Source organism: Lissotriton vulgaris, chromosome 5 (assembly GCF_964263255.1).
Source record: "Lissotriton vulgaris chromosome 5, aLisVul1.2, whole genome shotgun sequence".
NCBI lineage: Eukaryota > Metazoa > Chordata > Amphibia > Caudata > Salamandridae > Lissotriton > Lissotriton vulgaris.
The window spans coordinates 1983281543-1983309179 of NC_141693.1; the positions used below are offsets into that span (position 1 = coordinate 1983281543).

At 50.2% G+C, this 27637-nt stretch overlaps 1 protein-coding gene across 1 annotated transcript in view; it reads left to right on the plus strand.

The window, feature by feature from the left end:
* Positions 1 to 27637, plus strand: part of RALGPS1 (Ral GEF with PH domain and SH3 binding motif 1) — a 1949641-nt gene that overhangs the window by 339828 nt on the left and 1582176 nt on the right. Inside the window, exon 3 of the mRNA XM_086924714.1 lies at positions 9944 to 10068. Within this exon, the coding sequence (XP_086780840.1) occupies positions 10012 to 10068 (57 nt within the window). The 5' untranslated portion in view covers positions 9944 to 10011. The remainder of the gene's footprint in view (positions 1 to 9943; positions 10069 to 27637) is intronic.

The window sequence follows — 27637 nt, forward strand, 5'->3', positions numbered from 1 at the left end:
AAGTCACTTTTCTCTTGTAACACACTGTTTGCTCCTCTCACTTTTGTTTGCTTTAGATACTTGCACAAGTGCCACCATTGCCTACATAACGTTTGTTCTTGTGCTGGAGTGTCTGCCATTAATTGCAGTATTATACCTCTACTTGTATTTTGTACGCTTTTGTAACCTGCACACATTTCACTTTTTCCTCCTGTAATGTATCGTTTGCTCCTCTTGTATTTTGGTTGCTCACTATTGTCACTTTTGTTTCATGTAACTTAACGTTTTCTTTTGTAATTTGTCCACTTATAATTTTAATCGCTCTGACACCTTCGGTAAAGTCCGCGCTACATAAAATCGCATAAATAAATTAATAAAACAAAAAAAATTCCAAACATCACCAGGCCCCCACAGCAAGACCCATTCTTCCTCGCCCACTGTGCCCTGAATGTGAAGGGCTGTGGGCGAGGTGTTAAGACTAACACCGTTTCTGGGCTGCATGGGCGCCAGGGGGCCGAGGTGCAAATGTCTCAAAGGCCTGAGAAACACCTGGCCCCCAGGGAGGCCGATTATTGCAAACAATCACCCCTCCCCTGCCTAGCCTCAGCTTGATTGCTTGACAGGGTAGGGGTGAAGGAGAGCCCACAGCTGACAATCGCTGTCTGGCTGCACAGCGAGGCTGCTTTCATTTTCTCAGTCTCTGTCTCCGTGCACTCTGTGGGCCGTTTTTTTTCTCCCCTTTCCTAGTCTACTCTCTGTGGACTGGGACAGGGGAGAAAAAAACGGCCCACAGAGGGCACTGAGGCACCGGCCCTTCGGCCCATTCCCGAATGCCCGCCTTGCCAATCCGCCCCTGGACCACAGCACCCAGTAATTATCATACCTCAGGGTGTCACCTGTGCTTCAGGAGGGGGTGGGGGGTTTGACGGGCGCGGAGTGGTCTAAAGTGGGCGTGGCCTTAGGACCCTAATTTAGGTCTCTTCACAGAGACAAGATCTTCAAACCCTAGGACACGGTCACATAGATGTGAGTTAGAATCCTGTGCTGGACGCATTATCACCGAGAGTCTTAAAGCCACAAACCATAAACAAAATCAGCGTGGAACATGGTATTGGCCATTTTTCTGAGTCATAAGTAATACCCCATTTTGAAATGTAAATGTTATGAGTTTGTCCTCTGGTTTATTCTTATTTACAGTACTTGGAAAGATTACTTGAGCCTCCACAGGCGAATGATTAAATAAACTCTATTTACTGCGCTTAAAACCTTTCTGAAAACATAAGCAATTATTTTCTTTTTTGAGGTGAGTAGAGAATACATGACATCTTTGTACACGTTACTAGTAAGTGCATTTCAGAAGATTTTGGCGAAGATTTTATGGACAATAAGGTTTCAGTAGACAGTGGGTGCTCGTCCTAATGAAGGGTGTTGTAGCGCTTTACAATTCGCACTCATATTTTATAGAGACAATGAATAAAGTGCACAAATCGAAGTATATGAAATGTCACATAAGAAAAGGAGGGTCACGTGGTGTAGGAGGCACACACCATCCACACTGGTTGGCATTGTTTGCTAAGAGTGGCCGGTCTGGAATACAACCAAGAGGCTGATTTTGAGTTAGGAGGAGATCAGTGCTTAATTTGAGCCGGTGGTTTCCGGTGCTTAGTACCAACACTTAACTGTCAATACCGGTGCTTGTCTGTCTGCCACAAGGTGGTGCTGTCGGGCTAATTCAGAGGGGACCACAACAACAGGTCATTTTTATCAATATACATTAAAATGACTATTTCCTGCCACCAAAGCCATTCTTATTGCTCTGGGGGCCTGGAATAGTTCGAATTGCCACACTTGTAGGAGTGTGATGATTAGTAGTTGTGTTCTTACTACCATTGGCAGTGCTGGCGGGGGCAATGTCTGGCGCAAGCTGCAGTGGCCTCCTGACGAGAGTCCTGGCACTTATTTTTTCACAAATTAAGCACTGGTGGAGATGGTAACCTCTCTGCCAAACTGAAGGTCCGCCTTCCTGATTTACAGATGGGCAAAATGTAAGTATGTCAGCGATGGAGACTGTTCTATCTTGCATCCTAGGACCGGTTTCAGGCTTTCATCCCTCATCAGCCAGGATAGCTTGACTCCAGTGGCATGGAGAGCACGGGACCCACGTCTGGGCATACCCGTCCCACTCGGGGTGAATAATGCAAAAACAACAATTGATGGACAGAATGCAGAACAATGTCATATATTCACCCCAGTACAGAGATCTGGGCCTAAATCCATCGTTTTTTTGCTAACTATTCCATTCCAGTTTGGACCCAGCCATATGCAAATCAGTCTTAACCCTGAACCCAATGGGAACAGTCCAGCCAGAACGGCCTGACCAAATGACCACGTTAAATATTTTTTAAAAGGGCCTTTCCTAGAGACTCCGTTTGTGATCCGTTGCTACATGGTATCCACACACATTTCCTCCTCACATTCTTCCTGCTCTCTCACCACCCCCTTCTTCTTCCCCTCCTCCTACCCACAAAACACCTTTTTCCATGCCCATTAAATCTCACCCCTTGCCTTTTGTCTGTGTCACAGACCTAAACTGTTCTCATGCCAATTCTCCTTTCTGTCCCTGCCATATATTTGTTTATCCACAGACTCCCTTTGTCTGCTGCTTTGCCTGTCTTGCTGTCCCTTGTCCGGTCTCTTTCTTTTCTCTGTTTCTCCCCTCCTTCGGTCTGTTGCCTTTCTTGATTCTCTTTCTCTGTTCTTTGTAGAGTTTCTTTAATCTCTTTTCCCTGTTTTTACCTCTCACTCCGTCCTCTTTCTGCATCACTCTACCTCCCTACCCCTCTTCCCCTTTCTCTCTCTTTAATCCCAGAAGTTGTGGTGAAGAGCAGTTCTACCCCTTTCCACTCTGTCCAACAGGACCAGAAAGTCGAAGCTCAATGCAGATGTGTTGGTCAGAGCTCCAGCCAGAACACTGCGGCTGCTAAAATGCACCCGGTGGCCGGGCACACAACCGACGAGCTCCAGAAGGCACTGTGCAGACCAGGACGGGCACACTGTTGTCTGCACACCAAGCCTCCTCCTAACATAATTGGCGATTGTTTGCAGAATGGTGATTCAATTCACGAGTAATGTGCACACACTGTTCATTAAGTGCACATGAAAGACGCTGCTCTCTGCTGATTGCAGCACAAACTGTCCTGCCAATCACACGCTGCAGCCAGCCAATCAGGAGACCTATGATTCACTCACCGTCCGGGAGGCACTAAGAACTGCATGCTGCCAGGCCCCTGTGAGTTGTACTCTCTTTGTCTAACGAAAAGCTCCAGTAGTCACGGTAAGAAAATTGAAAAGTGCCCATACTCAGTACCGGTGAGTACCGGCCCATTTAAAGCACTGCTAGTATTCTGATTGGTCGAGAGACTGGGAGGCTCTTAACAGAGCTCCACCATGGTTGACGACAGAACTTGAAGCATGGCACAGGGGCACGTGTCAGGCCTTTTAGGAGAACATTTAAGCAGGGGGTAGGGATAATGTGATTCAACCTGGGCCATTATTGGTAGCGCTGGAGAAGTGTGGCTCAATGGTTAGAGCGGCAGACCCAGATGCAGAGGTCTGGCCCAGGACCAGGGTTCAATTCCCCGCCTCAGCGGGTCTTGGGCTAAAAATTCCACGGACCTGATAATTCTCGCCTCGGTGCCTATTCCAGTCATGGAGTCCCACTCTGCAACTCTGGGCAATAGCTTGCTTAATCTCCACAACTGCCTCCACAACGCTAAGGATGCCTGGCCTCCACCTTGGGGGTGCCCAGGAGTGGACGCCTTACAGGGAAAGCCAGGATGGGTTCCACAGCGGTATTCGTACAAGCGCCTTGAGACCCTTGCGGGTGAGTAGTGCGCTATACAAGTATCAATTTACAATTTACAATTTTGTGCATTACTCGACTGATGACTCTGTGACCACTTACACCACTAAGGGTGTTGTTTCCTTAACTAAATTGGAGACAAAGTTTCAAGAGAAACCTGTATTAATTCACCTGAGAACTCCTTGCTTGTTATAGGCAGCAGGGCTGGCTTCAGGGCGGTGCGACCGGTGCAGCTGACGCCGAACTCAAGGCGTGGTTCCGGGGGATAAAGGGTCTGTGTTTACAAACACCTGCTACATACAGTTCCTTGTATGTTCAGCAGTTTTTCGGCAACAATAAAAATGACAAGATAACTCTGGCGATTTAATGTTCCTGCTGGAGAGAGATCAGAGGTTTGTCTAGTGGCAGTTTTGACGCATCTTAAAGTAGTGCAGAGGTTTTTTATGTCTACTGCAAAGAACGTGTACCATGCAGATCACAGAACTGCATTTTATTTGTATAGCTCAGTGGGTTACTGCTTTCATCACAGAGATTCTTTTGTTACTTGCAGTTCATAAGTTGCAATCCTAATATAGCACAGTGACCTATGAACTGTCATCAAAGAGCTGCATGCAAACTGCATGACATTGCTTAGAATGTTATGCTTTCGATAACCTAATGTTGCAAAAAAAAGTGTTTGTTTGGGTAGGAATGCATTTTTTTTATTAGTGAAGCCAATCCCAATCACTGTGGTAGGTTTCACATCCTGAGTTTGTGCTTCTCCAGACTATGCACTCTCAAAAAATGCTTACCAGAATGGATGATATGTGATTCCTACGCCTTTAAGCCTCATTGTTTTATGTAACATTTCCCATAGAGCCGTGGCAGTCAGCACTGATCGGGAATGGCAGAACAGGGAGGCGGGGGTAAATAAAAAATTAAAAACTTACCTCTTGTCCACATTGCCGCTTCTTCCTCATCGCGTCGCTCCACTCCTTCCTCCGGCCCGGAACAGGAAGGACCCAGGAAGCACCCAGTCTCCCCTGACACAATGCTGCAGTGCAGCGTTGCGGTTGGTCTGAGCACCATGGTTCGCCGATCAGATGGGGACTGGGGGCCTGGTTATGTTCTCCACCCAGGCTGTAATGCAGCCTGGGTGGAGAGCATGCTTTGTGTGCATTAATGTTTGGCCGGCTTGAGACATCTGGCCAAACATTCATGCGCACGTAGGGAGTGAAAACCACTTCTCCCCACCCCTGCTCCCTCAGCAGAGCAACCCTGTCCGCTTCCCAAAGCTGCCATGCCCGCAATGAGAAAAAATAGAATAGAATTGAGTTATCATCATTTTTTTTTTCTTACAATGCTGAATAGCAGTGGGGCGCTGTTCCTCCGCCTTAGTGGAGGAGCCGCCACTACCATAGACTGATTTACACATGAATGATTCATTTTCTCTGTATAACATGTGTGTGGTGTAAAGTGCTCTGACACCCAAAAATGGTGTGAGTAGCGCTATAAAACAAATGAAAAACATGCAAGAGAGGGGCTATGGAGATACGAGGGGCGCTCTTGGAGGGTAGTAGTGAGGGAATCCATGGAGAAGGAGGTCATTTGGGGGGGGCGAAAAGGTTTTCACACCAGGCTTCACCAATGCTAAAGCCAGCCCTGATAGGCAGATGGTGTGAAGTATGTGGACTTCACTCCTGACTGGCTGCTTTTGTCGCCGGGGTCCTTGCCCCCCTCACCGTAGGTGATAGTGCACAGTAGGAACAGCATACAAAAAGAAACCTGCTTTACATTCTTGGCATTAAGCCTGGGTCCCAGCATGGTTGGTAGGTTTGAGGTAAAAGACTCGAGGACTGATAAGGCCCCTTCACAAAACCCATTTTTTTTCCACTTTTGCTGGTTGGGGGCGGGGGGGGGAGGCAGCCCCTGCTCAGTTAAAGCCTGTGGTCTCACTGGTTATCTGATTCCATATTACTGGACCTTAATTACCCGCAGGACTGGAAATGAACCCCTTAAACAAGTGAAAGGTAAAGAGAACACGTCATCTTTTATAAATAGGTTCATTCATGTTTTCAAATGTACTGATCATCTTTCTGCTATTGACTAAACCACAGGGTGATCCCTTTGTACCTCAGTATGGGGTCTTCTAACAGATCTCTGCGCCTGTTGCAATGCTCACTTCGATGTAAATGTCCGTGAGGCAGATCCAGACTTTAATCCTTTTAAGGTTGATAAATGAATACAATTCAACAAGGAACGGAAACACATAGAACATATTTGCCCAAAGACAATTCGTTTTGTGGAATTAAACGTACTTTTTGTTTTATGTTAGAAAATATTTCACTTCCTGCAGTCTTTCCTTTCACACTTCCTGCACCCCAGCAAGACTGACACTTAGTTCGCTCTTTTTTTTAAAACATTTTTTATTTGTAGAGCGCGACATTCATCCCAAGGGATATCAAGGCGCTAGAAGAAAAGGGACTGCTGAGATTATGCGGGAGGGATTAGTTTTTGGGGAAAAGGTGGGTTTTAAGTTTTTGCCGGAATTGGAGAAGGTTTGCAGTGTGTCTCAGATCCATAGGTAATTCATTCCATCGTTTGGCCGCTAGGTGAGAAAAGACTCTCAGAATTCCAAATACGAAATCAAGGCAAGGAAAAGTGATCAGAAACCTTCATGTTAAGCAAGCAGCAGTCTGTCAGAAGACACTGCCTGGCACGCGTCCATTTGCTGATAGTTCAAAGCAGAAGTTAAGTTAAAAACAAAATGTAGCGCCTATGTATTACTGATTCACTTTATTAACCCCTTTGCAGCGGGGGTAATTCCCCCGCTGTGCTGAGGGGCGGGAGCGTGCACAGCGCCCCCATGCTTATGATGAGCTCAGCACGTCATGAGGCACAGTGCTCATGTGCTCATGACGAGCTGAGCTTGTCACGGCCGCACCCGTTTCCGTGGAACGTTCAGCACAGCGGGGGATTTATCACGTGTGAGCGTTCCATGGCTCATGACAAGCTCAGCTCGTCATGAGCACGGAAAGAGTTAAGGCTCTGGAACAGCCTACCCACGGAGTTGCGACAGATGAAAGACCTATTGCTGTTCAGAAAGAAATGTAAGACTTGGCTCCATTCTAGAGTGTAATGTTAATCTTTCCCTATGCCACAGGTCCCCCGTCTCTCAGTGCCAGGATACCCGTTGGGTCACAGTGCGCTTTATAAGTAGCAGTTACATTACATTAACTCCGGAAAGGTTATCCTGCATGTGCTAAAGCACGTCCCACCAGGGCCGGACTGGACACTCGAAGCAGCCCTTTCAATTTTGTCAGACCAGCCACCCCGGAGGGGAGATGGGTGGGTTAGCAGGTGTGAGGACCTGCTGCTTTTGTTTCTGTGGACCGATATTGCAGCACCGCTGCAAAACTGGCCCCCAGTAACAAAACCGACCCCCACCTCTACAAAACAGTCCCCAACCCTTCTAGCCTCCTGGGGAAATGTCTGAAACCTGGTCCGCCCAGTCCGGCCCTGCATCCCACACCCCTACTTCCAGCGCCCCTGCAAGAATATATCTTGTTCCCCACAGTGGTGTAAAGAAACTTGAGGGGCCCCCTGCAAAATACATCGAGGGGGGTCCCCATGCTCTGGACCCAGTCCAGAGCTCTCAGGCCAGGGTCCTGCCACCTGTGCACATTGCTGGAGTGGGCCCCCTGAAACTTGGGGGCCCGCTAGCACCGCAGGGGCTAAAGTTACACCACTGGTTACTCAGTAATCCCAGAAATCACTTGAGTTTGTGTCTGTGAAGCTTCTATTGCAGCCACTTTTCTTGGAGACATTTAATGTACTTTTCAGAGATTACAGAGAGAAGTTGTTTTTTTTTTTTTTCCATCCACAGTGAGAGAGGGGGTGGATTGCTGAAAACCTTAATTGAGTGACAAGCATCTTCTGTGTTCTTTTAGACATCTGAATACATCCCCCAACATAGCTCCTATTAGCAGGAAAACCTCTAAGAATACACTGATGACACAAAAAATGTACTTAGCTGAGAAAATGTTCCAAGGACCAAGTGTTCCACTGGATGAAAGAGAGCTTCCTCTGCATGAACAGTTTCAAGATGGAAATTCTGGTTACCAGAGACGAGTAGTTAATTTGTAAAATTAAAAGTGCCGGGGCTCTCCTCAGGAAGCAGCGCTAACAGGACAAACGTGCTTGTGCAAACTGCCTCCTGACGTGACCCCAGGCACTTATCAACCTGGAGAGGACTTGGCCAATGGGTAGATCTGCCCATTTCGGAGCTGGGGAACACGGTTCAGGTCTCGGCGTGGCTCAACATCCTGCAAGTCTGGGGAAAATCATGTGCCTTTTAAATAAGTGTATCCTTAACTGGTGCTATAAGCGCCGGTGTTGAGGATTAGGTGCTGGTGCTGAGCACCGGAAAGCACCGGCTCAAATTAAGCACTGCCAGAGACTCTGACCTTTATGGCCAGGCATTGGTAACATCCCGTCCGCCTCACCAAAAGTGAGGAACCTGAGAATTCTCTGAAACACTGATCATTCTACTGCTCCTCAAGCCGTCGCATTGCCACAGAGATTGGGCATGCCCCTGCTTCCATTATGTGGAACATCTCCCCTCTCTCTCACCCTGGCTGCAGTGTCACACTGATGACAGCCCTTGCCTTGGCCATCATCTACCCTGGCCTTCCCAATAAACCCACTGCATAACTCGATAAGGCTTCAGAACCAGGGGCCAGAATATGCCTTAACTTTTGTACATTGAACCTCATAACACCTGGTCTTCAAGCACTTCACTGGCTCCCAGTAGATATCAGAATCAAATTCAAGCATGGCCGGAGTGGGGAACAAAAAGAAGCCCTGGCAAAAAAATAAATAAACTAGTTCCGTCATTCAATGTTCCTCCATGTTCAAACTCCATTCTACTCCTCACACTCTCTTTTTATCCATTCATTCTTTCTCTCCCCTTATCACTTCTCGCTCTTCTTCCTCTCTGATTGCGTTCTCTCTACCTCCCCTGCTCCCCCTTTCTATTGGGGAACTGGGGAACCCACATGGGCACCAGGGACATCTGTAGGCTTTCAAAACAGACCTCTAAGGGCCTCAGCCCACCAGGGAAATGCCCAGTGGAATAAAAGGCCTGTCCAGCCCGAACTCAAGACCCTACGTACCATGCTCAAGAACTCCAGGGCAAAGGACCTGCCCCCATTACACACCTCCCATAGTCCTTCGCTCCGTGCGCGCCATCGGAACAACCATCATTTGTTCAAAAGGATTAGACATGACCGAAGATCTCTGGGCGTGCAAGGACTAAGACTCTGGAACTTCGTAAACCTGAGCCTGAAATCTGAACTCACCTTCTAATGGTTCACAAAACTCCTAAAAAGTGAGCTTCCCAGACTGGCCTTAACTTGAATCCACCACAGAAGAGGGCTTATGAGCAAAGAATGTCAGACTTGGCTCATGATGCTGCTTGAGTGCCCTCCTGCCCCTGAAACTGTTTTTTACTCTGTGTAGTAACCAAAAGGTGACACATGGTGCTTTACACAATGTGATACTACATTTTAAAAAAAATTACAATTGTGGCAAGAAAGCATTACAATAATAAAAGTAATATTTGAATAGGTGGTTGGGTATGGGGCAGTGTAATAAATAGTGTTACAATACCAAATCATACTAAATGACATACATTAAAGTGTATCAGTGAGTATGTATTGAAAAATCAAATACACACACATAAAAGCACAGTCTTATATTTTATGGGTATTCCCTTCTTCACTACAGAAAAAAGCTCCATCTGTGTAAAAGTCTTTCTGATACCTTCAGGATTGTGTGTTCTGATCTCTGTTGTCCCATGTAGTAGACGTTATTTGAAGATGTGTTCCGCACAGGCACCAGCACCATGAATTATGCCCAACTAACTCGTGTTTCACCCCTCTCCGCTGTAAGCTGGGTCTTTTTCAAGGCATACTGCATCTCTCTTCATAGGCAGAGGGGCGGCGGGGATGGGGTGTACATCATTCAAGACTTAAACTGAGTTCTTGTTGTTGTTTTAAAGAAAAGTATTGATGAATGATGACCATCCTTCAGTGGATCCATGAAATGTCTCTTCCTTTGCAGGAGTAGCCCGTCCATCCTGGAGCGTCACCAGCTGAGGCTGTGCTAAGAGGCCTGCACCTAAGGAGAGCATGTATAAAAGGAATGGCCTCGCGGCCAGCGTGATGGTCACCTCCGCCACTCCAGAGGTATGGATCCCACCGCTTCTTGTCTCTCCTTGATCCTGTACATCTGAGGTGGTTGTCTCTTTCCCTAGTGCCAGGGACTGCTCCAAAGAGACCGCACCACCTTGGAAGAGTACTACAGTTCTGGCAGTGTGGTTCTACTTCTAAAATTAATGCTGTTCTTAAAAATCTTCATTTTTTGGGGGGAACTGTCAATAGGTATGTTAATTTACACATATTACAAATGGGTGCTGATCTAGTTGCAAACATTAAGTCAGTGGATCAAATCATTTCTCAAAGTACAACTGTCTGATGGAGATCTGAGACCGACGCAGTCGGGAGTGTCGGCCAGAGTGAGATGCAGCTGTCCCGGAGCTGGGCTGCCTCTGTGCCCTACCGTTAGGGACCTTCTCTGCCCGATTTGCCGTCCACATGTAGAAAGGATTTTTGTGGTCCCCAACAGCCTGAGTTGCAGAATTGGCACATTTGCAAATGCAAAAAGGCTTTTTCACATGTACAGAGGCCCTATTTGTGATTTAGTAACCTATTCCCGAGTCACAAATTGAGTTTGAGATTTGGTATTAGGAAGGTGTGGTAGAAGAATTGTGGAAGAGGTGTGGCGCAGCGGCCAGGGCACCTGACTCCGGACCACGGGGTTCATGTTTCGATCCTCGTTGCCGGCGGCAGGTTAGCCCAGCACCATGTGACTCTGGAGAATAGCTCGCTTAATCTTCCCGAGGGCCCCCAGCGCCTGGACACCTCTCCGTAGGTAGCTGTGCGCTTTACAAATGCTGGTATTAAGGGGCATATTTAGGACATCCCTTCCTAATACCAAATTGCAGTGGAATGTGTGAATGTTTTGCGACTAAATGCAGTCGCAAACATATGCCTTTTCACAAATTGGGCCCCTTACCCTTTGCGAATGGTTGTAAAAACATTTTTATGTGCAGACAGTGGTCCCAAGGACCACTGCCTACTCTTAAAAAATTAAAAAGAAAACTTTTCTTTTTTTTAAAAACACATTCCGTTTTCCTTTAAGGAAAACAGGCTGCATTTTAAAAAATATCGTAAAAAATTTACCATTTGGTAATCACGAACAATTACCTTTGTACCAGTGGCCCCTAATTCTGCATATCCCAAGCTACTTCCAGGAGGGTGAAGGAGTGCAAACTTAGAAGATTAGGACAAGGGTGCTAGCTGTACCTCATAGCTCCCTGTACCCTCAAGCCAAGCCCTCTACCCTTAAGGGAAAGAGGATAGTCCAAAAAACACATCAAAATTGCACGTGGAGATATATGCACAAACCCCGGTGGAAGTAGTTTACCGGGACCGGACTGGTAACCAAAAGCAACCCTGGCAATACCTTTGGACCAACCACTGGGGAAGCAATGCCCGGCCCCGGGAGGCTGGAAAAGCTTGCCTGCTGCTTCTGTTACAGGGGGGCAATATTGTAGCACCTCTCCAAAACCGGTCTCCACCCTTCCTGCCTCTCAGGGAAACGCCCGATGCCTGATATGGACAGTCCGGCGCTGTAGTTTACACATAACACACAATTCTTATCACCTCCTATCAACCGAGAAATACATTGAAAATTGCAGCATTCACCAGCTCTAGCAATAATACAGCTGCCAATAATCACATAATGTGTCATAGGAGAAGTGGTGCCCGATTACGAAGCTTATATTAAAGAAACTAAGTCAAAGTCATAAGAAACCGACGCTCACAACATAATTCATGAATGGAAATACCTTCCTTTTAGGGCGCGCAAGACAGGAGATAACAACATTAATAAGAACAGGATGAGGGTGAGAGAGCTCTGGGTGCCAGACATTAATAGGGTAGAGGAGTTGGCCTATCGGCTAGGGCGCTCAACCTCGTTCCTGGGGATCTGGGTTCGAGTCTCGGTAACGACGCCAAACATCCTGTGATTCTGGGCAAATCACTTAATCTCCCCGTGCCTAACAAAAATGAATGTCTGTCCTCATGTAACATAACTGGTGCTATGTAAAGCGCTCTGATACCCGATTCGGATTCGGGTCAAGTTCGCGCTATATAAAACTCTGCAAAAAAATAAAAAATAATAATAATAAATCTCATGTGCGGGATCTGCAGGACATGCAGGGGAGGGTGGCAGAAATCAAATTTACAAAGACAATAATTCGCAAATGAGTCTCGGACCTACCACTGCACTCCCAGGGCTCAGAAAAACGCATCAACCACCTATTATTTTTTAGCACAATCTGCGCATAGATAAAGGCATGCATGATTTATAGAAGATAATGGCATGAATAATTGGAATAGGTGTCTAAAGGCAAGGGGGCAATCCATAACAGTATTTTTGACTGTAAATGAAAGTTTATGACAATATGCCTACCTTTGCACCTGCCAGGAATTCACATACTGATCCTTAACAGGTGTAAATTTGTTTACTAGGGGAAGAAAAGTGTACCTTGCAAGAAAAGTTAACCTCACATATTCGTATCACCGGTCTAGGACACGGTCAGTCCAAAAATGTTTTCAGGCGAACAAAGAATAAAGGAAAACAAGCATTTGCAATACAATCGGTCTCGCATTTGCGATATTTTGAGCTGTTGGCATTGGAAATGATCATGTCTTTTGTTTGTGTGTTTTGAAAACCTGCAAGCAACGACCATAAGTACAAAGTGCACATAAATAAAAGGCATTGTCATTTACAATGCCAATAGGTCAAAGTTTAAAAAAGGTATGACCTATTGTGTTGCAAATGCTTGAGTGCAATGACAAACGCAGCAAAATACCAGTCGGGCGGCACACTATGCTAAACACAGATTTTTAGTATACCTGTTTCTAAGCCATGCCCTTAATTACATTGTCCATGCCCCTTTGAGAGACCCCCCCCCCCCAGCTATTTCATCCCTCTTAAAGCCCTATTTAGACATGTAGAAATGGTGAAGATAAACACACGCTTAGCAGAATCATAAACAGAAAACACTGTGGGAAGCCAACATTCTGCAGTTGGGGTAACAGATATGTGGAGATGTTGGAGGGGATTTTATCCTGGGCCACTGTAAGGATTGAAACATAGACCTGCGCTCTCCTCTATGGTGCTGCGTGCAGCCGAGGATTGGGACTCCTGTGAGCTGCTGCTGCTACAGAGCACGCCGAACCCTACCCTGGCCACACCCTCAGTTTCATCAGAGTGCCGGTCATGAGGTCAGGAACGAGGTGCGTAAACAACTACAGGCTACAATAAAAATTCAGGTGATGAATAATAGAAGTGGGCGGCTGCTAATTTATTAAGTACCGCACCCGTGTTGTTAATCTAAAAGCAGGCGCTGGGCTGAAAGTTAAAGCGCGGCACCTGGGGGCTGGATGGGGTTTAGGGTCTTTAAGCTGCGGGGGCCATTGTTGACTGTGTGTGTCCGTGTCCAACAAGAGAAAGGCCTTGAGGGCGCCATGTTAAAGACAAGCATTTGCAATGCAATAGGTCTCGCATTATTAAAGTTAGAGCTATTGGCATTGTAAATGGCAATGCCTTTTATTTATGTTTTTGCTTTTAACCCATTGCCTGCTGATGACGGAACCGCTCCGTCATCAGCTGCGGTGGCGCTGTGCTGATGACGGAGCGGTTCAGTCATGGCCCGCTCGGAGCGCCTGCGCAGCGCGAATTCCGCGCTTGCGCTGAGCGTTCCATTGAGCGGGGCGGGCCATGACGGAACCGCTCCGTCATAAGCACAGCGCAACCGACGCTGGTGACGGAGCGGTTCCGTGCACAGCATGCGGCCGCCGCGCGGCCGCCCCGCCCCCTTAGCACTACGGCGGAATAGCCGCCGCAGTGAAGGGGTTAAAACATAAATAAAAGGCATTGTCATTTACAATACTAATAGCTCAAACTTTCGCAAAAGTGAGACCTATTGCACTGCGTCTCTGTCAGGCCCTGTGAGCGGCGGCTTCTGTCTGAGCCTATGTGCACCCCTCCGGGTACAGGTGCTTCATTTCTGTGACTAGACATTCCATTAAATTAGTAGCTGATCAATAACAACTTTTTTAATGAATTACATCATTTTCTGGTGTTTAGATCGTATCTGATAGACATCTCCGAAACGAAAGCTTGTGGGCCACATAAACCTTGGGGGGGTGCAAATTCCCCTGGAAACATTACTCAGATGAACTGTCATTCTTTCTCCCAGTAGCACATCTGGAGTGACAGTGAAAACTGTAGTACTCGCCCTGTTAATTACGACCTTGCTGCCTCGGCTTACATACAACAACGTTTCGCAGCTGACGTCCACGCACAATGGGGGAAGGATGGAGGCGATAAAAAACTGGTGTGTAACCCGTCACTTGCAGCACGGAGTGCTATACGCATGTGAATAGCTAAATGACGGGGTTTCCACTTTACCCAGAGATGCAAAAAAAACGCATTGAAGAAGCATTCTAGTGGAAACAAATAAAGCAAACACATGAATCACAGAACGAACTCGACAAAAGCAGGCTTCTACGTCAAAATAACAATTTCAGAGAATGGATTTGGTGCATTTTTCTGTTGCATCAGATACATGGATTTATAATTAGTGCCCACCCACAGCTCTGCTCTGCCATTGTCCCACAGCAACACTCGGTCTCCTGCACGCCACTGCTGACTTCGAAAGCATAACAATAAACCGATTGTGCAGGGCTGAAGTGCCGCTCTCACTAGACCACAACCCACGCTGCCTCCTCACACATAGTGCCTGCCCCGAGATATTAAACAGAACAGGTTCGGGCATCACACTGGCCGTTGTTTGCACCCCCATGGGGCAGACACACGCTGCACACAGTGTGCATTCACGCTACCCCTTTGCACCCGGCACTTAATGCACTGCACTAACAAGAACGCATGTGCACCTTTAACACTGCATCTGCCCCAGCAAGGCGTGCTTTTCCACTGGCCCACAGATACATGGATTTATAAGTAGTGCCCACCCACAGCTCTGCTCTGCCATTGTCCCACAGCAACTCTCGGTCTCCTGCACGCCCCTGCTGACTTCGAAAGCATAACAATAAACCGCCTGTGCAGGGCTGAAGTGCCGCTCTCACTAGACCACAACCCACGCTGCCTCCTCACACATAGTGCCTGCCCCGAGATATTAAACAGAACAGGTTCGGGCATCACACTGGCCGTTGTTTGCACCCCCATGGGGCAGACACACGCTGCACACAGTGTGCATTCACGCTACCCCTTTGCACCCGGCACTTAATGCACTGCACTTACAAGAACGCATGTGCACCTTTAACACTGCATCTGCCCCAGCAAGGCGTGCTTTTCCACTGCCCCATTACAACACTAGCCCCCAATCCTGCAGGCTCGACAAGTGCACAGCGAGCACTCACCTTCTCTGGTGCCCCTTAGCGCTGTATGCCCGGTGAGCACTTTGCAGCACTTCGCGCTCTATTGCATTTTGCTCCAACGACACTGCCCGTACTGCACCCCCACCTCCACCTTTATCAGACCCTGGATGCACTCTCCTAGGGTGTCAGCCAGCAGGCAGTGCAGCGGCAGCACGCCCAGCACCAGCAGCAGGAGGAGGGAGCCCCTCGTCCTGGCTCCCCGGCGGCCATTATCTATTATCTTATTCCTGCAGCAGGCGGTACAGTGGAACCAGCCAAGCAGCAGGCATCACATTAGTAAACAAGATGTGCACACGCACTCCTGAAAACTAAACTTAGCGTGGAGGCGGGACTTCCGTCTTGTGCGCGAATCAGCGCCCACGGAGTTCCTGGCCCGAGTAGCAGTGGTGACGCGGGGCTCCCATGCCCGAGGGAGAGCCCCGCGGAGGCTACAGAACACCGGATTGGCGGTAAGTGGGACTGTATTCGGGAGGGGGGGGCGCGTGTGTGTGTGTGCATGTGTGCGACGGCGGGGGTGTCTCTGTATGCGTGCGTGTATGTGCGCTCGTGTGTGTGTCTCTGGTGAGGTAAGGGGGGGAGCGTGTGTGTATGCAGTGTGTGTATGCGATGGCGGGGGTAGCTTCTCTGTTTGTATGGGTGCTCGTGTGTGTGTGTGTGAGCGAGCGAGTGTCTGTGTGTGTATATGCGCGCGCATGTATGGGAGGGAAGTGCACGGCGCGGCGCGGGACGGAACGTGCGCGTTCGCGCACCCAAATCCGGCTTTCAAGCTCGTAACACCCTGTTGTCCCTCATTCCCCCGAGTCAGGCAGCTATAAGTCTCCGCCTGGACGCATCCTTCGGATGCTTATTCCTGGCTCGACCTAAAAAGGCAAATGCATGAGGACTCTGTGCGTGGGTGTGGTCACAGAAAGTAGGATCCTCGTATAAGTTGCCAGGATGTGTTCTCAACCCAGTTTGTGGTAACAATCTACTCCAAATCTAGCATCTCAAGACGATCAGTGACACATACATTAAAAAGCACTGTGTCAAGAACACATACCTGCTTAAACAAACAGCCTACTTTGTATGTTATTGACCCATCCCTGGACAATCCAATCACAATCCGAAATTTAGAATAAACAACTGAAGGAGTATTATGAGAAGAGGAGCCACACACCACAAAGCATTCCTGTTCACTTTTCCCAAGTATGGGGCAAGATCACTAAAGGCCCTACATGAGTTGGGGGTAAGAAGCTTTGTGCAAAGTGGGTCAGAGCAAAGCCTTTGAAAACCTGCTTTGTGGAAAATAGGACTACTGGAATTAGTCTAATTACTAATATGGTTTGAAAGGAATATGGAAATAGTGTTTTTTTTCTTTTTATGTGTGCACTAGAGGATCCAGGAAATGAAAAGTAGAAACAATTTCACTGCCACATCATGGTATCATGCACATGTATTCCACATTTCATCTGGCAATGGCAAGCACCCTGAAGCATAATGCCCTACCTTCTCAATGTCAAACAACCAAGATTGAAAGAAATACCTTACAAGTGAAAAAGTGGTATTCAAGAGTGAGAGTAATGGCTTGTTGGTTTCGTCATTCACAGTATCCGCAGGTTCTCCAGTGAGGCACAAGTAAACTTATTTGTAGGCTGTGCCTTATGGCTAGTTTTTGTTTTGTGCATTTAGCTATACAGTGAAGGACAAACATGCATGGCACAACCACTAGAAACTTGGCAGAGGCCCCAAAATGACAAAGAGTGCTTGCAGCAATCACCACTCAAGGTGGGATTCAAATAAGGTAGATAGGTGAGAAGCTTGCTAACACAGTTTAAAACATCTGCACAGGTGCACCACACAATAGTTGCAAAAGTTCAATGAACAAATATAAAGTTTGTTTGCTACACAAATGATTGTTCCAGGTTTTTTCTTTCATTCCAATTTTTCTCATTACTTTAAAAACATAGTCACAAACATCAAATTCCAACGTGATACAGCCAATGCGTTTCGTCCTACTAGAGGGCTTCTTCAGAGCGATAATAACTTGGATGAATTCAGTTACAAAAAATGGTAGAGTCAAAATAATTGCCAGAGCAACAATCCAATTGTCATTCCTTATGTGGACCACGGTTAATTGAAGTACTTAGAATCTAGTATTCTAGCAGCGGCCCTCCAACTCCTAAATATAGCGAGGAGACAGAAGACAAGAGTGTTGAATAGTTCCAAAACGGGGGCACCGTTACTTGCGAAAGATAATGCGATTAACAAAAGACTATTCCATGAACAGACAATCCCGGGGTTAAGTATTACTCAGTGTATTTGATCCTTATATCAGTGACACAATAGCAGTCATTCAGAAATGCCCGCAAGAGCGCACACTTAGTTCTGTAAGCCTACTTATGTTCGCCACAAGGCTCACATAAAGGCCATCTCATTAGTCCAACAACCCTATGCGGGGCACCCCACCTATTCCAGTTCGAATGTACGCTATATATGCTCGAACAAGTGTCGACAGACGGTATTTTGACTGTCACAGCCCTCCAAAAGCCAAGTATCACGGCAGAAAGAACAGGGGCAACATAAAGAATGACAATTCAATTGTTGCTCTGGCTGTATCACTTTGGAATTTGATGTTTGTGACTATGTTTTTAAAGTAATGAGAAGAATTGGAATAAAAGAAAAAAGCTTGAACAATAATTTGTGTAGCAAACAAACTTTATATTTGTTTATTGAACTTTTGCAACTATTGTGTGGTGCACCTGTGCTGATGTTTTAAACTGTTATGATCCTATGAGGATTTGCCCTGTGACGGTAGGGGCATACCAGTGTGCACGCACTCCCTAAGAAATATATGGGGGTTAAAATAGGAAAGGGATATAGGTTTAGGCTCTGTATTTTTTTTTAAAGGGCTCCACTGGCGAATTTTTGGCTTAGCTTGCTAACACAGGTTGGATTTGTACTGAGTCAATGGTTGGTATGTATGTGACTCAAAACTGGAACCCTCGTGGAAGAATGAATAAAGGAGTAAAGCCGCTCAATGGAAGAAAACATACAATCCTGAAAACTTGGCTTGAAACCTCCCTCTGCCTCATGTTAGGGTCTCAATATCTCCCGTGATTCGGGCGGTGAGGGAGGTCATATTTTCTGAGTGACTGGTCTCCTCTTGCAAAGCTCTTCTCATTCAATGATAAGAAGAAGCCTAAACCTGCTTCAGGTCAGGATCTGGGGCCAATCAAGCTGGCCTCTTCTTTCCAGTTACCTGCTTCTAGAGGAGTTTTAATCCGGGCAGCATCGCTTCCTGTCAGTATCACTCCGGTGCCCGACAGAGGCTGGTGAAGAGCGGGCACGTGGCAGCAGCCTCGCGCTAAGAAGAGACACAGGCCTGGCCCGCACTACGCAAACATAAATACAATATTGGAAGCAGTTACCGGCGAAGGACCCGGTGCCAGTAACAGCGCTGTCATCGGAGCCCTGTACAAGGTTGTACCCCGTTAATAATTTACGTGTCGGCCACTGAGACGGGTTGCACTGCCAGACAGACTCCGCCGCAGCCTTGGGGGGACCTTCACAGCCATAAATGTGACCGAGGACACAGAGAAGACCATATCTGCTTCAGCAAACCTTCTCTCGACAAACCTGGGCCACTTATGATTTCTTGACAAGTATGAATGAGCTCAAAGAGAACGAAGCCAAACTACAAGAACCCGGGAAAGAGGGATACAATCTGGGCAGTTCCGTAGAATACAGTGTCACCTATTAATAAACTCATTACACAGACGTGTAACCTGATACAGACGGTGCCGGATTGTCCTGGCGGACCTGTGCCGTCTGCAGGTGCGGATGACTCGCACTCGCCCTCGCCCGCCATGGCAACAGGGGCTTGCAAACACGAGCCTTCAGCCAAGGTGCGGCCAGGAGTGCAGTACAGCGCGGGCCCTGCACCACAGCATGGCGGGAGCACAACCCCCAGCCCCCCGCTTGCAGAATCCAGCATCCTCCTTTCATGTAGACTGAAGGGATGAGACTAACAGAACAAGTACCCACCTGGTCCCAGCGCAGCCAGAGGCAGGCGGCGGCGTCCAGTTGCGAGTCCCCGGTGCACCTGGGCAGCAGCTGGTTTGAGTTGACCCCATGGTGGCAGCAGCTCTTCTTATTTTTTTTTTTTTTAACGTCATTTTTATTGCATCACCAATATAAATGTACCGACATCATATGCAGCAAAAATAATATAACATGTACAGACTTAATTTGAGATATTCAGTCTCTGTCCGGAGGGGTCACCTCGCCCTTGACGCGGGCGTCTTCATCTCTGTCTTTGTCTCGTACTTCTTACAATGTCCGACCGCTTCATCGTGCACATAACCCTGGAATGCTTTTGTGATTTACGCCCCTCCCCCTCCCCAAATTTCGGTACCCCAACATCCCTCCAAACTAGCTTCCTACCCGCCCTCCCCCGTGGTCGCGCTGCGCTTGAGTAACCATGTAATAGTGCCCGGTGTGATGCAGGAGGAAGTAGTCATTCGCTAAGGTGTGTTCTCCTGTGTAGTGTTAGGGTCTGCTCCATCTAGTTCGCTCTCACCATCCCGCCCCTCATCGTCCACATCCCGGAGCGCCTGCACCATCACCTCCCATGCAGTCGCCCTTTCCAGTGCTTTCTCGTCATTCGACCTCCAGGCCATCTGGTATCGTAGGGTACTTTCACACGCGGCCCATCTCAGACACTCCCCATACCATCTTTTATACGTGGGCCCCACTCTGGACTTCCAATTTCGTGTGATCTCCCGCTTGGCCAAGATAAGCCCTAAATCTATAAACTTACTAGACATCTTATTTCTAGGTGTGTGTGGGAACCAATGAAGGATGCCAACTGCTTTAGTAAACTGGATATCCCTGTCCGTCGCGCCGTTGAGGGCCCGCCCAACTTCCTGCCAATAGTCGCCCAAAGAGGGGCAATCCCACAGCATATGACACAGATCAGCCCCCGCTGTATTACATCTGGGGCAAGCAGCGTCGGTCACCCCAAAATACTGTTGGATTTTCCCGGGCGTGAGGTATGCCCTGTGAATAACATAAAAGTGGATCAATTGGAACCTGGCATTCCTCGAGCTCTTCCGTGCCCGCCCCAGCAGTTGGCCCCAGGTCGTGTCTGGTATCTCCACCTGGAGGTCCAGCTCCCACTTGGCCTTCAAGGCCGCCAAAGGTTGCAAGGCCTCCCGCTGCATCCTCGAGTACAGGCATGTGACGGCCTTAAAGGTTCCCGCCGCCATCATGGCGTACTGGCAAGCCATCGAGGTGCCCGGTTCCTGCAGCCCTTCCCCCCAGTGGGCTCGCATGGCGCCCGTGACTGCCGCGTGTAGCAGGTAGTCACCCTTCGGTAGGTCAAATCTCTCCTGCAGGACCCGAAACGGCAGCAACACCCCATCTTCGTAGAGGTCACCCAGCATGTGTATTCCCGCCTCCTCCCACCCTAGCAAGCGTGACCAGTCACCTCCATGTGGGAGGGCAGTGACCATTCCCAGCGGTATTTCGGGGGCATACATAAGGCGGACACCCGCCCGCTTACGGGCCCGGTCCCAGCATAGCCGGAATGTCTGCTCCTCGACCGTCAGGTCTCCCACTCGGAGTCTCTGGTGCAGCGTAATATAGGCCAGAACGTGTCGCGGGGTGCCTTCATCTCTCGCGTCCTCGGGGCCTCTATATACTCTTGCCACCTCCTGAGTAAAAGTCTGCAGCTGCGCGGCTAGGTAATATCCTTCGAAGTCCGGCACTGCCATACCACCCTCATCTTTGGGGCGCAACAGCGTGTCGAGCGCTATGCGCCTCCTACCCGTGCCCCATAGGAACGCTATGATCAGTGACCTCAGGCGTTTGAAAACAGAGCTCGGGACCCATACCGGCAGTGTCCTAAAATAATACAAAAGCCTGGGCAGGGCTATCATTTTAAGCAGGGAGATTCTACCAGCCAGGGAGAGCGGCAGAGTCGCCCAGAAGTCCATGGATCCACGCAGGGCGTTAATACAGCGAGTGATGTTGCCATCCAGCAGGTCGGACGGGGCGTGGTAAACATAGACCCCTAGATAATGTAGGCAGCGCGGCTCCCACCGGAGTTCCTGAGCAGTGAGTGGGCACGGTTCCCCCGGCCTCAGGGGAAACAGACAGGATTTAGGCCAGTTGACCCTCAGGCCCGACAACCTACCGAACTGCTCCAGTAGCCTCCGCGCCCCCTGAAGTTCGGTGCCCGCGTCGGCCAAAAACATCAACAAGTCATCTGCGTACAGGGAGATGAAGTGTGGCCTCCCCCTAAAAGACAAACCTGCGTAGTGGCGGCCCAGTCTGGCTACCGCAGCGAAGGGTTCCATTGCCAATGCAAACAGTAGCGGGGATAGGGAACAACCCTGTCTAGTGCCACGCCTAATCGGGTATTGTCTCGAGATCAGTGCGCCCACCCGGACCCTCGTCACCGCCTCAGTGTAGAGGACTTTGGTCCATTGTATATATCCGTCTCCCAACCCGAAGCGACGCATCACCTCATACAGGTATCCCCATTCGAGGCTGTCAAATGCCTTCTCAATGTCAATGGACAGGACAAATGGGGAGACGGAGTCTGGCCAGTCCGCACCCATCAGTCTCGTGAGTCTACGGATGTTATAAGTGGTGTTGCGTGTCGGTATGAAACCGCACTGATCACCGTGAACCAGACCCGTCATGTGCACTAGCAATCTGTTGGCCAGAATTTTACTGAGGATCTTGTAGTCCGTCGTCAACATAGACAACGGACGATACGAGGACAGCGCCGCACCCTCTCTGCCCGGCTTCAAGAGCGGGATCATAAGGGCCTCGCACATAGAGCCCGGGAGTCGGCCCTTCTCCTGCGCCTCATTGTATACCTCGCGCAGCCGCGGAGCAAGATGCTCTAGATATTTGCCATAAAATTCGATCGGTAGACCGTCAAGGCCCGGGGTCTTGTTTCTAGCCATCTGTTTTACAGCACAGCCTATTTCTCCGAGGGAGATGGGCCGCCCTAACTCTTCCGCCTCCGAGTCCTCCACTCGTGGCAACTGTAGCCCGTCCAAGAACTCCTCAAGCTCCTCCGTCCCTCCCGTATCACCACTCAGATAGAGCCCCTCATAGTAAGCACGAAACTTGTTCAGGATCCCGGGTTGGGAGTGGCAGGGCTCCTCCCCTGGCTCCTGGATTCTCATGATCGGCCCTCCCCCCCGGATAGGATTAGCAAGCCAAGCCAACAACGCCCCCGCCTTATCACCTTCCGCATGCGCCCTCGTCACGTACGCCTTATGGTCGAAGCTACGCAGCCGCTCTAGCTCTACCGCCAGCCCCTCCCGTGCCCCGCTAAGCCCCTCCTGCAGTTCAGGGTGATTCGGGCGCCTCTTCTCGAGATCCCTCAGCCGTGTCTCAGCTTTATCTAAGTCATCCAACAGAGTCTTCCGTGCCCCTGCCGTGTGTCCAATGCAGTGTCCCCGCACCACCACCTTGAAAGCATCCCATTCAACCGCCCTCGTGGAGGCCGAGCCACTGTTCTCCTCAAAATACCTCTCAATACGTTCACTCAGGGCCTCCCTGAACAACAAGTCGTCCAGGGTGTCAGGTTGCAGGCGCCATGTTGGCACGCAGTTAACAGTCACCATCCATTCCAGAGACATCAACAAGGGGTTGTGGTCCGACATCGTCCTGGCCAAGTATTCCGCCCCTCTCACCGCGGGGAGCACACATTCCGAACAAAGAAACGCATCCAGCCTCACATGCAAATCATGCAGGTGCGAGTGAAAGGAGTAGTCCCTAGTGGTGGGGTGCAACGTCCTCCATGCATCCGTGAGGGCCCAGCTCTCCTGCCACTCTAACCTACGCTTGGCGATCCTATGTACTGGGGACGCGCGCAGCGGGGGATGGGACCTATCTAGTAGCACATCCTCAACTGAGTTGAAGTCCCCCCCCAAGAGGACCGGCCTTGCCAAATATCCCGCCAATTTGCCCGAGATGTTAGACAAGAAAGCGGGCAGGTCTACATTAGGAGCATACACATTACAGAGAGAGATCATCCTGCCTCTCAGCCTCCCTTCCACCGCCACATACCTGCCCTCAGGGTCTATCGATGTCTTCGAGACTTGGAAGGGGACCCCCGCCCGTATCCAAATCAATGCCCCCCTTGCGAATGCTGAAAATGTCGTGTAGAATAACTGCCCCCTCCAGCGCCTTTGCAGAGCCGCCCCTTCCTGCTTATTTAGATGCGTCTCCTGCAGGAACGCTATATGAACCCCCCTACGCTTGAGGTACGCCTGAACCTTATGTCTGCGCGTCATGGACTGCATACCCCGCACATTCCAGGTCACACATTTCAATGCCCCAGTACTAGCCATTCCCCCCTACACAACCGGCCCATACAGCAAAGAGCAATGTTCGCATAAGTCCCGCGACCACGGGCCCCCCCACCCACCCTCTCCAAACAGGAAGCCGAACCCCCCCAGCAACTACAACCCCCTGAGCAACCCCAAGTGCTCGCAACTCCCACCCCCCCAGGACAGGCCCCCCCGCAACTGGAAGTACCCCCATCCAAACCAACACTCCCGACCACCCCTCAAGGAAAGGTGGTAATAGTCGCAGTCCCCACTGCGATGACCTTAGGGGCCAGTAAGGCGCGGCTCAATGCTATAAGACCTCAGACAAATCAGCCCCGCGCGCTCCACCCCACAATCCCCACATTACAGCTCCCCAAAACCTCAATCAATATCGTTCCACTGCTGCGGGCCCAGTGCCCCAGTGTCCAACCAGCGAGTCCATTCCGCCAGATCAGTTCAACATGCCTCCAGTATCTCTCCCGAAGTCTGCGGCGTCACAATAGGGCCCCGGGCTCCACCAAATTCCGATTGTCCTGTCTCTGAGCCCGTGCCCGGGTCCTCCGATTCTGTACCCTTCCCAGACTGAGTCCTGGCGGTTCTAGATAAGTCCACCACCGCCTGTAGGGCCGCCTGCCTCTCCGCCTCCGTCTGCGACATCGAGGGTTTCCCTGTTCTCTTGCGGTTCCTCCTGATCCGTTGGGACTGCCTGATCGGCCTCGCCACCTTAGCCTCTTCCTCCCTGGCCTTAGCACCGTCCGTTCCCGCTTTATAAGTGTCCCACCAGTCCCATGCGTCCGCGGAGGTCGTGAAGAATAAAGACTTCTCATCCACCACCACTCTCAGCTTGGCAGGAAACAACAGGGAGTACTTGATGCCTTCCTGGCGGAGCTCCCGCTTGAGGGACAGGAAGTTTGCCCGGAGTCGCTGCGTCTCAAATGTATAGTCCGGGAACATGGTGACTCTGTTGTTGTCCACCTGAAAGGGCCCTGCCTCTCTCGCCCTCTGTAAAAGCCAGTCTCTGTCCCGGTAATGGAGCAACTTGAACACCACCGGGCGAGGAGGAAGGCCCAAGGCTGGCGGACGCGCCGGAACTCTATGTGCCCGTTCCAGGGAGAAGAAGGGGGACAGGCCTTCTGGTGCCACCTCCGTCCGCAGCCAGTTATCCAAGTAGCCCACCATGTCGTCGCCCTCAATTTTCTCCGGCAGGCCCACTAGGCGTACGTTGTTGCGCCTGTTCCTGTTTTCTGCGTCCTCGGCCCTCCTTTCCAGCACCTTCAGGCGGTCCATCACGTCGGCCATCTGGGCCTTCATCGTTGCCTGGCCCGGGGCTAAGTCCTTAACCGTGATCTCCACGGATTTCACCCTGTCTTTAAGTTTGTCGTGGTCGGCCTTCAGGAGGCCCAAGCCCGTCGCCACCTGAGCTATATCCTGCCGCAGGGCGTCCTTTGTGGTGGCGATGGCTTCCAGGATACGATCCTGCATCCGCTGTAATGCCGCTTGGTCTCTCTCCGCTCCTTCCGCCGCCTCAGTGTCGGTCGCGCCATCTCCCTTCCCCTTCGGCTTCCCCATCTGGGCCGGGATGGGCGGTGGTCCTCGAGTGTGTTCCTGGCCGCCCTCCGAGCGTCGCCGGGCGCCGTCCTCCGGCTGGGTTCTCAGGCCCAGATATGTCACCAAGAAGCAGGAAGCACCGAGCGGTCGTAGTCCGGCCAGCGCCAGATGCGCCAGAGGTCCGGGGCACTCGTCTCCGGGTCACTGTCGCACCGTTGTCGCCCCAATCAGGAGGCGGTCCTCAACCACCGCCCAAGGGCGCGTCCAAAGTCCATTCGGCTCCTGGGGAGAGGCGCGATGCGGCCACCAACACCTCTAGTGTGTCCGGGAGCAGTCCTCAGTGGGTCTCCAGGCAGACGTCTCCGTCGCAAGCGATCTCATGCCCTCGCCGCCATTTTGGGGTCCGCGACTTCTCGCCTGGGTTCAGCTTTCAAAGTCGAAATACTGCTGTGGGAAGGCTCGGTGTCGTCCTCCGTGGGTCCCGGACCCTCTGCAGTACCGTCCAGTACCGGATAGTATCGGTTATCTCGGGGTTCGAACGAATTTACAGGATATTTTCCGGGATCGGGCACGGAGCTCCGAGCTCACGCTGCCTACCTCCTCGGCATCCAAGCCACGCCCCCGCAGCAGCTCTTCTTATGCACGGGGTTAGCTAAAAGCTCGGGTTACGAAAGCTGCGCCATGGAAGCTTGGGGTGATGGAGCGCTGGGCGTTGCCGTCTACGAGCTCGGCTTCCCACGCAGCTTCCAACAGCCTCTCGCTCTCTCTCTCCATTAGGCACCGTTTGTTCCAGAAGGAACGCTGCGGAGGAGAGGGGCAGGAGGAAAGAGCCCACCCCTCTCAGTCAAAAGTAAATAACTGCCCTCACGCCGCCGCCTGCAGCGGGACACTGACAGCCGCGTGCACGGGCCGCCGTTCCCAACACCTGCGCGCGCTCACTCCCGTTACCCTATTGAAGTCGCTGGATGCGGCGCGAGGACAGAACCATCCGAAAAAAACGTAACAAGCAAATTAAACCCACCACCTCACGTCGTTGCACCGAAGCGCTGCCTCCTCCGCCCCCCACCATGCTTCCGTAATAGCCCGATTTGCTTAATCCCCAAATTAAAAGCTATTTGGTGCACAGGCCCGGCGTTATTGCTCTCACTGCTCCGAAGAACATTTTCCCTGCCGAGGACAATTTGAATTGGCATGTGGGTATGTCCCCCCACTAGTGTACCTTGATGTGCTGGGAAATAGTTACGTTTTGCCATAAGATAAAGAAAAGGCGAGATTGTCTGCCCCGAGCTGTAAACTGCTGCGTGTGCTGCTGAAAAGACGAGGTAACAATGACAGACAAACACACGCACAAAAAACAAGCATTGGCTGCGCAGCAGTAAAGCTGCACGGCCGTGAAAGGATCATTTGCACATTAAAAAAAAGCCGCGAGCGTGCACTCTCCCGAACTTCCGGTCTCGGGATGTGCACGCTCACGGCAGTCGTGGGGCGGGACTTCCGACTTTGAGAGAAGCCCGCGCCCTCAGAGTGGATGGCAGCAGAAGTCAGGAGAGGCGGCTGAGGCGGTAAGTGGGGCTTGGCACCTGTGTGTGAGGTGTGTATGGTGTGTGCGTATGGTGTGTGGTGTGTGCGTGTGTGTGTGTGCGCGCGCGCGCGATTGAAAGGCTGACTGGCTGTGCAAAGTTGGAGCTAGAGATGTGCACGGCTGGGGGGGCGGGGCCAGAGGGGGCGCGTCCACGAGATGTAATCGGCGCTCGTGGCCAGATCTAGGTCGCTTCACAAGGAACTCGGTAACAATAGGTCTAGCGAGACCTAATAAAGAATGTGTGGCGTGTTGTGGACAGAAAGGAAGTGCCTGAAACAGAACATGCACCCTCCAAACTCTTCTAATAATAATTAAAAAAAGCAAAACAATGCCGTGAGTTAGCTGGGAAGGGAAAAGTGTGCCTGCAAGAGCAGGTACTAGAAAGTCATTTAAAAAATAGTGCTGACAGACCGTAAATAAAGCATACCGAAGAACAACACATGTAAAAAGTCAAGTCCTGTTTGAAGGTTACAAAAGAAGACAGGGAGGTATTAAGGAGGGACTAATAAGCCTATTACCAAATCAAAAGCCAACATTTACAAAGGACAGTCACAGCAGCCAATTGCAAAGGTGGGCAGAGAGTGAGCGGAGCTTCAAGTCCATACCTGAATACAGCATACCTGGCAGAGCAGTGCATTCGCTGCCCAGGCTCGACCTAAAAAACATCCATGTGCCCCATGGACTCCCCTTCCCATGTGTGTATTCTGACACTATATAGAATTAAGCAGAGGTGAAAGGGGAGCCGGGGGAATCCCTGGAC